The 11,499-nt window shown below is 31.8% G+C and overlaps 1 protein-coding gene across 1 annotated transcript; it reads left to right on the top strand.

Moving 5' to 3' along the window:
• The first annotated feature begins 413 nt into the window (after nucleotides 1-413).
• On the top strand, nucleotides 414-2,757 carry LOC108488767 (receptor like protein 29-like). The gene has a single exon (XM_017793051.2). The coding sequence runs from the start codon at nucleotides 955-957 to the stop codon at nucleotides 2,356-2,358; it is 1,404 nt and encodes a 467-aa protein (XP_017648540.1). The 5' UTR covers nucleotides 414-954; the 3' UTR covers nucleotides 2,359-2,757.
• The last annotated feature ends 8,742 nt before the right edge of the window (nucleotides 2,758-11,499 follow it).

The following is an 11,499-nucleotide window of genomic DNA, read 5'->3' as shown; positions in this document are numbered from 1 at the left end:
AAAAGAATATATTTGAAAACATTTACTCAAACATATTGTGTGCATTACATTCTCATGACTTTTTAATTTTTTCGTTATTCTTTTGCTTTGAGTTGCTTCCGTTATTTTTTAGTGTTTTACAGAATTTTTATAAGAATTTTCATCTATTAAAAATTAGATTGACTTAAGCAAATTTAAAATATAACAATCACGTAAGGTTGTAATATTTGTCTTACTTAAATTCTAGTCCCTAATGATGTGATTGCTTTATTTTAGTTAAAAAGAAATTTTAAGTTGTTGAAAGGGTAATAAGTAATCCAATTTTTTAATTGTGTTACTTTTCTAACACCAAATATCAAAGCTTAAAAGAATCTTTAAAAAGATGTAACCTCCGTAATTCCATCTATATAAAGGTAAGAAAAAAACACGTAGGGTGGCGTGCAGCCAAACCAACAGGGTAAAAAAACAAAGACGTAAAGATTATAGCGTCGACAGCGAGAGAATCTGAGAGAGGCAACTGTAGCTCTGCAAAAGCAATGCTTGTTGGGTCGGCTTCAGTGTTGATACTGAGGAAAAGCCATGTCAAATCATGCTTAAACAACATCCCTTTTCTTCTTTTTTTTAAATCCATTTTTCTTTTGTTTTCTTTTGTTTGATTTATATATATATTTTGACTCCCCTGACAATTTGTTTCTCTTATAGTGACTGTCTTTCTTCTCTCATGCAAGTAAAAAACCAACACCGTCCTTATCTCACTCACTTCCCATTTCTGGAATACCAACAGCTAGCAGCCTTTTTTTTCCTCAGTCACTGACACGAAGGGGTTTAAGCAATACACTGGTAGATATTCCTTTAGTTTCCTTCTTTTTTGCTCATCAAATATTTTTGTTCAACAACTGGGTGTAGTTGTAGTAGTCTGCAATCTCTCTGAATGCTTTATATTTGTGTGCGGGTCTTTGTTTCTTGTGTTCTCTCATGGCTTCTCTTCCTATTTTCCTTGTTGGGTTCCTTGTTTTATCTTGTGTGGCGATTGCAATGCAGAGGAATTTGGATGAGAGTGATATTGTGATGGAAGAAGGTGAGCTTTTGGGGCTTTTTGATGTTATAGGTTCACTTCTAGATGAACCTGGTTGGGCTGAAGTGCACCCCGAGCCATGCACCAACACTCCATGGCCTGGGATTGAATGTGAGATTGGCCAAGACCCTCCAATCTTTCATGTTACAGCTATTCATATTGGCCCTGATGTTGCCACCCCACCTTGTCAACCTTCAGCTAAAATATCAGATTCCTTGCTTAAACTACCTTACCTTAGAACCCTCTCTATTTTCAACTGTTTTGTAACTTCAACTGTTATATTGTCTCCTACATTGTTTGGTGCATTGTCTTCCTTGGAACACCTATCACTTCAATCAAATCCATCTCTATCTGGAAATGTTCCTCCAAGCTTGGGGAATCTGACTAGGCTAAGGGTACTGAGCCTGTCACAGAACAATCTACAAGGAAACATCCCTGGTGAGTTTGGTTGGCTAGTCAACTTGGAGCAACTGGACCTAAGTTACAACAATCTAAGTGGTGAAATCCCTCAAGAGATTGAAGGGCTAAAAAGTTTAGCCATTTTGGAGTTAAGCTCCAATGGTCTTACAGGGGTGTTGCCATTTGCTTTGGGTCAGCTTCAACATCTTCAAAAAGTTGATTTGTGCTCAAACAGGATTCATGGGAAGATACCACCAGAGCTAGGGAAGCTAAACAGGTTGGTATTGCTTGATTTGAGCCATAACTTCATCAATGGTCCAATCCCTGAAACACTCTCAGGTTTGGACCAGGTACAGTACATAATATTTGATTACAATCCCATAAATTCATTGATTCCTTTATTTATGGGGTCCCTCAAGAGCCTTATATCAATCAGCTTCTCAGGATGTGGGTTAATAGGTCCAATACCAAACTCCTTGTCATCATTGAAGAACCTCACTGCCTTGTCTCTAGACAACAACACCCTCACAGGCACAATCCCTTCAAATTTGGGGTCACTTCCTAATCTAGACCAGCTTAATCTGAGTCATAACAAGCTAAGTGGGGAACTACTACTACCACAGGATTTCATCAATAGACTAGGCAAAAGGCTTGATGTTAGAGGCAACAATGGGCTATGCACAAGCTACCATCTAGCCAGCAATATATCCACGTATCTTCAAACCAGGACTTGCTTGGGCAACGAAGGCAAGGTTGACAACTTAACTTGTCCCCAACCTTATGATATCAAAGGTAAAAAGCCATCATGGTACAATGGCAGCAGAACCAGTTCATTTGCTCCTTCCAAGGCCCCACAGCTCATTTTAATTTGCTTTCTTCTTTTCAACATGCTATCCTTCTTGTAAACATTTCCACTAATCCCCTCATGAATCAACATTTATTTTGTCTAATGACAAATTAAACTATAGAGTATGATGTTTTGCATAGGCTATGATGGGTCGTTTTCTTGCTAGGAAAAAATGAAGAAGTTGGTGAAACTAGCAGAGTTGGGGGGCCAAAAAGTTATTGCATAAGGGTAGCAATCTATGTTGGCATCCAGTGACAAAGCTCCATCTCTGGTTGCCGGGTTCATATGTGTCAGCCTTTTAAAAAAGAGAAACAAAAGTGTGTCGGATCTGATGTTTAAATTGAACTGCATATTTCAGAAATTTGGACAGGGGAAAATAAAGATATGGATGTATGTATTTGATGAATCTTGTCAAGAGAAAGAAAGATGGGCGGGTAATGTCCCTGGATTATCTAAACACCCTAAATTATATCATCATTGTTCTTCTCAATCATGTTAACGGAATCCTAATTTTTGGATGATAATGTTAAAAGATTACCTCTTTCTTTCTACAGGCCTTAGGAGAACCATCAAACAAAGAGTAAACGGAATTGCAATCAGTATTAGTTTATGCTACTGTTGGGTTTAAGTAATCTTACATTTTCAGGATTAATGTAAGTTTTCAAAATAACATTTTTATTATTTAGATTTCAAAGATGATTACATTCTCAATAATATAAGCGTAATTTCAATATATTTTTCTTTCAAGTAATATGTTCCCAGGATAATGTGAATTTTTGATAAATTTTATTATAATTTTTAATGATTTTTTTACATTATTTTAAATGAGTTTGATTTATTTTACTTAAAATGGAACAAAATAATAATAACTAATTAATTAAAATTTATTTTTTATATATTTTCAAGTAACATTTAAACTATATTTATTATTATAATTATTATCATAAAATAAGAATATTTAATATTTAATTTGTTATATTATATTTTATCTATTTCATTTTGTCTCAAATTGTTTTATTTATAATAATGTTACCATTTTTATAACTTGGTTAAATTTAAATTATAATAATAACATGTATTTTTCCTGCCATTTTCTACTTGTCGTTTTTCTTCAGTTTCAATTTATTTTTTTAAAAAAATGAAATTAATTTATAAGAGAAACACATTAATTTATTAGTAAAATAAATTAGTATTAAGGTTAAATGATTGTTTAATAAAGAATAAAAATAATAGTAAATTTACGAGAATAATTTACTAAAATATATCTTACCTTTTATTAACCAAATAATTAAATTTTATATTCCAAAGCAAATATAATAATTGTCAAGGTGGGGGTCGGTTGGCCACGTTTCAATGCTTTAGCTTCTCTATTCTTATAGAGCTATGGCCTTTCCCTGCCGTCTGAAAATCATGGAATCTTCCATTTTTATTTCCTTTCTAAATTATGAAATAGTTTAACAAATTAGATTAGGATATATATAGGGGCCTGACCCAATGTGAAGATTGATAAAGGCCCAATTTCAAGTGCTTAATCCTTTGAAGAAATGAGACTTGTTTGAAATTGTTGTTGGGGTCAACATTGTTAGAATTTTAGGGCAAAAATTGTTTGGAACTGTACTGATGGTGCAATAGCTAGAGATAGTGGGAATGCTTGGGAGGTGGTGTTTTGCGAGATCAATATAGGAATTGGATTTTGAGGTTGTGGAAAGATGCACAGCTTTTGAGGCTGAATTATAAGACATTTTAGATGGTTTTATGATTCTACTCAACAAAGATATCAAAAAGGCTATTATATACATAGATAACCCGGAAGTAGTTGAAATTTTATGCAACAATGAGATGGCTAATTCAGGAATCATTATGATTAGGAGAATTAAATAGATTATGAGAACTAAAAGACAATGAAAGATAAAATTTATTTTTAGAGAATATAATCTAGTAGCTAACTTTCTAGTCAAGTTAAGCTTAACATGGAGGTCAAGGTTGCAAGTTCTTGATATAGCACCGATTGAGGTCTCAGATTTACTTCAACAAGATAAAATTAGTGGAGTTTTTGATCAATTTACTTTGATGTAATTTGTTCTTTTTTTAATCAAAAAAATGTCATAAATTATATATATATATATAAATCATAAACAAGAATAATATAGTAAATTTCTTATTATTTTGTTATCTCGAATTATATAACTTGACCAAACGATCAAAGGTGACGTAGTCTATAGAACTTAAAACGCAAGCAAATGATAGTTAGCAGTAAGTTAACCTAAAATACGGAAGCTTGAAGTCTCATTGCAACCCCAAACATATGTGTTTGCCTAGTACTGGCACACAAAAACTACAAGGCGATACAATCTTGCTGGCTAAAGGCAAAAAGGATCAACCAATCCCATTCCATCTATAGACAAAAGATAACTCCTAAAGCAATCCCAAAGCCAAGTTCTATTTCTTTCTCGATCATCTTCCTCATTTTATCATTGTTATGTTAAAATCTCCTCTTACCTCCTACACCACCAAGAACTCTTCACCGAGTTTAGTATTGAGAGTATTTTGAAATATAGACTCCGTCAACTCATATTTAAGTTCTTATTTGCAAGATCTTTAACACCTATCCATGAACTTAGTTATTCTGCTTCCAATCAATCAAATATTATAAAGACTTAATTGATAAATATGTTTCACGTTAGATTTAAGTTGATATCGGATTAATAAAAATTTTTGATTGATAAAATTTTGATACTTTAAAAACTCAATTAAAATGTTTTAATATTTAAGTTAGTTTAAAGATGTGTTGTAGAATTAACTCAAGTAAATATATATATTTAATAACAATCATAAATTGTAAATTAACTCATTATTTCTATAGTGGCATTGGGATAAATCTTTGAACCATCAAACAAAGGGGAAATCTAATAGAAAATCAAGATAAAGTTACAGTTTGTTGGTTCATGTCAGTGTGGGGGTCGGTTGCCCACGTTTCAATGCTTACCCTTTCTTTTCTCATAGAGTTCTATGGCCTTACCCTAGCACCTCAAAATCATGGAATATGTTTTCTTTTCAAAATTTTGAAATAAAGGTCCAATTTCAAGTGCTTGAACCTTAGAAGAAATAACCCTGTTTGAAATTATTTTTGGGGTTAAAAACTATTTGAATTTGAGGGGGAAATGTTTGGAAACTATGAATACAAATACATGATTTGAGAAGGAATTTATACTAAATTAAAATATATAAAATTATGAATTTCATATGTTAATCTATGATCAGAGCATTCACCATTCAAACATAGCATAAGTTGAATCATATTAATTACGTTGGTATTAAAATTTTACACTTTTTTACAAGTAAAAATGTAAAATTACGAGTAATAATAATAAATCATAATACAAAATACTATAGCAGTTTTCTTTTTATATATTTTTACCCATGACAAAAGTGCTATTATCGTAAAAAATGTTGAACCAAAAAAGTTTTAGACTTGGTGAAAAGACATTAAATTGATTGAGCGTGCTTTAAAAAGTATCACTTTACTATGCAAATTAAACACATTGTAATATATTTTCAGAAATAATTACATAAAAACATCCTTGTACTATTTGTAAAAAGTAAAGTGGTTTCCCAACATTTTAGTCATCGGTCTTCTTTATATTTTGTCTCCACGTTGTCATTATCCTAATTTGGGTTCCATTAATAATTATCTTCTTTATTTCGTGTAGTAACTAGTAAGATCATTTATTTAGTCCTTTCGTATATATGGTATTGGTAGAAGTGTGTACGTCAGATTGGATTTGGATCAAAATGATGTATTGTATTAATATCATGAATAATTCTTTAAATTTAGTTGCATTTGAAATATAAACTTTGAATTTTGTTTGAATTCATTCATATTACAAATAATTAATCAAAATTTATTTAAGTGTTCATTATTTTCATTTAATATTTAGTATTTTTACTATCATTACATTTTTTATTAAATTTCTAAACATAAATAACTTAGTATGTTTTTAACATTTACGTTGTCATATAATATATTTATTTTAAAATGATATAAATTACATAATATATGAAAAAGAAAAAAATTATATTATAAATTTGATAACAAGTCGGGTAAGGTCAAGCTCGAGCTTTGAATATTAAAACTTGAGTTGCCCATATTTAAGTGGGTCTATTTTTTTTTTCAAGTCTTATTATCAAACATTATATTTTTATCCAAATCATCTCAAAGACTTTCTGATACAAGTGGCCCAGTCCAATTCAAAGTTCATGATGGAGACGGGCTTAAATTCCCTCAAGGCACAATCACAAGATCCAAATCTAAACAGTTGAAGTCAAAACTCAACTTATTCGTTCAAGACTTTATCAGGAAGAAATTCTGAAAAAAAGAGTTAAAGATCCAAGACATAGACTATGGAGTTCAATACAGAGTGAGTATGAATTAGAAGGGTTCAATTTTGTTCGTGGACTTAAAATCTCAATCCATAATGACAAACCCATATGGAAGGTGTTAGCAAGCTTAGGCATTATACTTCATGGACCACAGTAAAGCCCACACGCCTAGCCATGTTATAATTAGTCACCTTGCGGTGCATTTTTGGAAGGGATTTGGGAATTTGTGGATCAATATGTCTTCATATCAATCGAAGATCTGTCTCTTAGCTTCATAATGCACTTTGAATCACTTAACTTCAAGTTCGAGAGCTTAAGGTATGATCGTTTTAGTAAAGACCACGTGTCTGAATGGGATGATGACGGAAATTACGAGTTTCAAGCTTTTAATTCGAATTTAAATCATATGGGGTTCGATGTTTAGGCTCAAATTTTATTATATATGAGTCTATATTGTATTTATTAGATCGTATTGGTTCATTATTTATTTATTTCGAATTTTGGATGTGTTTTTAAGTATTTTAAGTTATTTAGGAGTTTTATGTCAACAAGAAAGTTTGGTTTAAAGCTACTTCTTGTTTAAGTTAATTAGATTTTTAGTATACTTATTTGGATGTACTTAGCTAGCCTATATAAAGGCTTCATTGTACACCATTCATAATTCATTCAACATCTTTTCTCTTTTGAGTTGATAAAATTCTCTTTGAGTTTTAACAATTTTTTTAGATTTTAAGAATCATCTTTAAGCTTTTTCTTGTCAAGTTTTCTTTCTTGGAAGGAAAATTAGAGCCATTTAAAGGGGGTTATAGATTCATCTAGTTTTCAAGACTCCTTAAGACTTCTACACGCCACTTTCCGTCTATCTTGTTTCATTCTTTGCTATTGAATTATGTTTTTATTTAATTGTCTCTAATCTTTAATTTAGATTTCTTGTTCTTTTTCTATTTGTATTACTTGTTTTAATTATTGCCTTTTTTTTTGTTCAATCCAAGATTCATTCTGACAAAATGTAATTTTAGTTTTAAATTAAATAAAAAACTAAAAAAAACTAGAGGTGGTGGCACCACTCTAAATGACTCCATCAAATAAAATATTAATTTTAGTTTTAAATTAAAAAAAAACACTTTGACATACTAAATTGGTTGTGCCATTCTCTACGGCTCCACCATTATTATTTATATTTTGACCCCAAAATATTTAAAAATACAGGTATTACACTGGTATTTATATAGGTGGCGCCAAATAGATTGGCTCCACCAAAAAAATAATTTTTTTATTCTACCGGTCAATGATTTGTTGACGTGGCAAGTTGGTGGTGCTATTCTCTTTGGCTCCACCAACTTTCATTATTCATTTTAGGTCATTTATGTACATAATAAAAAAAGTGGGTTATTTTTATAATTAATTAAAATTTTTGAGTTATTTTCATAAAAAAGCCAAAATATTTGGCTCCCGACCAAAAGCTAATTGTAATGGAGAGTATTTATTATAAATTGTTAACCTGATACACGCAAGTATTGCTACATGCAAAATAGCATATCCCCAAGCTGTAGCAAAGAGTTTTGTTCTCATAAGCAATAGCCTAGCTATAACAACCCGTTTTTATTCAAATTGGAACAGTGGTTTCGAAACCAAAAACCCGAAGTCAAAATATTTATTTTATTATTATTTTAATGTTCACAGCATGAAAATATTATTGTGTGAAATTTTCGTTAAGAAATTTTATCGTTTGATTGGTCAATTTGATAAAAAAGACTAAATCGTGTAAAGTGTAAAAGTGATGTTCTATTAGTTAAAGGTATTTAATAGCTAAGGAATCTTAAATTAGAGGTCCTTATGTTTTAATTAGACCAATATTAGTGTGAGCGGACAAAGATGGACATGATTAATGAATTTTAATGAATTAATAACAAGGTTAATTTAGTAATTTGCAAATAACTTAAGTAAAAATAATAGAAAACATAATATCATCATCTTCATTAAGCTTCATCATAAAAAATTTAGGGCTAAAAGAAGCCATTTTTATTCTCTTCATTCGGTTATACTATCTTCTCTAATTAATGTACGGTTTTTGTTTTGTTTTTAATAATTTCTATATTTTTGAGATTGTTGCAACTAGGTCTAGCTAGCCCATGGACTATTTTGCAAAATTGTTAAAGATTTTAGATGTTGCCATTGATGAATTCATGATTATTTTGATGTTTAATGATAGATTATGAATGTTTGACGATAGTTATACAAGTTTTGTTAAGTGATTTTTAGTGAAAATGCAAATTAGGGATTAAATTGTGAAATGCAGAAATTGTGGTTAAAATGTAAGATAAATGAAAAATATGGGCTACTAGGGACCTATTTGAAAATCAACTAGCATAGGTTAGTATTGAATTTCATGAATTTGTGTTTTTATGAAATAAGTATTAAATAGTAAAAGTTGTAAAATTATAGGGGCAAAAGTGTAAATTGCTTTAATGAGTGTTTTGGATTAAATTGAATAGATATATAATTAAATAAGATGAATTTGATATTATATAACTCAAGAAAAGTGAAATACGGACTTAGATCGGGGGAAGAACAAATTATCACATTAGTTGATTCATGTCATCGTTTCTACGTCTGAGATAAGTTCGTATGTAATAAGCATTGATATAATTATGTTTTAAATGCTTTAGTATTATATGAATTGTGAATTCGACTCTATGGATATGTTCAACGATGATTCGGCATTGAAAATCCTGGTTGAACATTAGGAATAGATTAGGATACTAGTGACATGTCATTAGGGGTTACTTTAATTTAGCTTCGGGCCATGATATCGTCACTTAGGGTGCGAGTTACTTTGATTTGGATTTGGGTTATGATATCGACACTTCGGGTGTAAGATTTATTGAGTTGGCTTCGGGCAATGATATTGGCACTTAGTGTGCGAGACTCCTGAGTATCCGACTTCTATTCTGAATGGTTCAACTAGTATACTGAAGATATGAATCGGTGAGAAATAGATAAGTAATGGTACAGGTATGTACTAAAAATTATACGAGCATTGAATCAATAAAAGTTGTGAGTTTATGATTAAGTATGTGATTAAGTTCATGTAAGCTTGGGATTAATGCATTGCTTTATGTTTTGTCATTTAATTTGAATGGTAATTGAATGGTGAAGCTTGCTTATTATTTTCATACGAGATTACTAAGCTAGGAAGCTTACTTTGTTTATTTTTCCATATTTTATAGTGAATTTGGTATTTTTGAGCTTGTGTTTTGGTTATATGGCATTTATAGGGACTTTGGTCATTTTGACACATGTTTTGTTAATGTTTTTAGCCATTCGAATTGGCTTATAAATGTTCTAAGTTTGATTTTGTATAATGTTATATAAGTTGGCTTATTTTGGTATGTTTGAATCATGAATACATATATGTGTTTATGGTTTATGTGATTATTTGAATATTGGATATGTAATGCTTGTGGATAGTTAGTAGTATGGATAGCAAATGGTTGAATTATGAATATTGGTATGCTAGTGAATCTAGGCATTAAAGCACATTTGACTTTGGTATGAATTTGGATGATATATTGTGGAATTTATGTTTTGTATTGGTTGATGTTAGAAATGATATGAAATATGCTTGAGTGAAGTTGATTGAATGCCTATGATATGCTATATTTTGTGCCATTTGAGTTTGGTGTAGGTGTACACAAGTTGGGTGGCAATTTGGCTTAGTAAATAGCCTATTTTTTGTCCACACGGGCAGAGACATGAACATGTGTCTCAGCCATGTGTGACATACAGTTGTGTTACAAAGCCATGTATCCCCTGGTATTGAAATTGAAACCAAGTCAGTATGCTCCACACAGCCTCTCACACGGGCGTGTGACTTGGCTGTGTGGCATAAGTCAATATACCCTACAAGATTGGCACGGCCTAGTACACAGCTTGGTGCACGAGCGTGTTTGGCTATTTTTAGGGCACACGAGCTTGTGTGTAGGTCATGTGACCCAAGTCAGAGAGTTACATAGGGTCGGACATAGGCTGGGACACAGCCATGTGTTTCCATTTTGAATGTCCACACGGCCTGTGACATGGGCGTGTCTCACACGGCCGGGCCATACGGGCGTGTGTCCCCTGTTTTGAGAAAATTTTTCTAAGTATTATATGAGTTTCTAAAGTTATCGACTTAGTCTCGAACCACTCCCAATGCATGTTAAGGGCTTCATAGGCTAGTATTAGGGACGAAATGTTTAATTGTGATTGAATTGTTTATGAATTGATTTATTGTATGAAAGATGTATGTTTAAATGTGTGATAAGTTCAGTAATGCTCCGTAATCCTATTCTGGCGTTGAATACGGGTGAGGGGTGTTATATTTATTGGTATCAGAGCTACGGCTTAGTCAATTCTCGGACTAATGTAACGTGTGTGAGAGTCTAGCCATATATGGCATATATAACCTGTGTTAGTGTGATGACTCTTGACATTTTAAAATGTTTTTCGTATAGTAAATGGATCTTGATTGAGCTATAGTTGACGATGTAGAGAGTAACGCGCCAGCTCCCGCTCAATGGACAGCGTCGTCTGAATTTAGACCTATAATAAGTAGTCACGAATGAGAGGCTAAAATAGCCTTTTTCTGAATGATGAACGAGTGGTTTATACAATATGTCCTGACAAAATTGGCTTTTCAACAACCTCCACCCCCACCTAATCTTCAATTTGTTCCCGTAGCACTTCAAGTTGTGGAACTTTAACGAGTAAATAAGCCTCTATTTGATAAGATTCGAAAGTATGGGGCCGAAGAGTTCAGAGCTATCGTTGATAATGA

The sequence above is a fragment of the Gossypium arboreum genome, chromosome 10 (genome assembly GCF_025698485.1).
Source record: "Gossypium arboreum isolate Shixiya-1 chromosome 10, ASM2569848v2, whole genome shotgun sequence".
NCBI lineage: Eukaryota > Viridiplantae > Streptophyta > Magnoliopsida > Malvales > Malvaceae > Gossypium > Gossypium arboreum.
This window is presented reverse-complemented; position numbering and strand designations above follow the sequence as displayed.

What these genes read in the sequence shown, in the direction of transcription:
- LOC108488767 (XM_017793051.2), top strand. Translation starts at nt 955, where the DNA reads ATGGCTTCTCTTCCTATTTTCCTTGTTGGGTTCCTTGTTTTATCTTGT.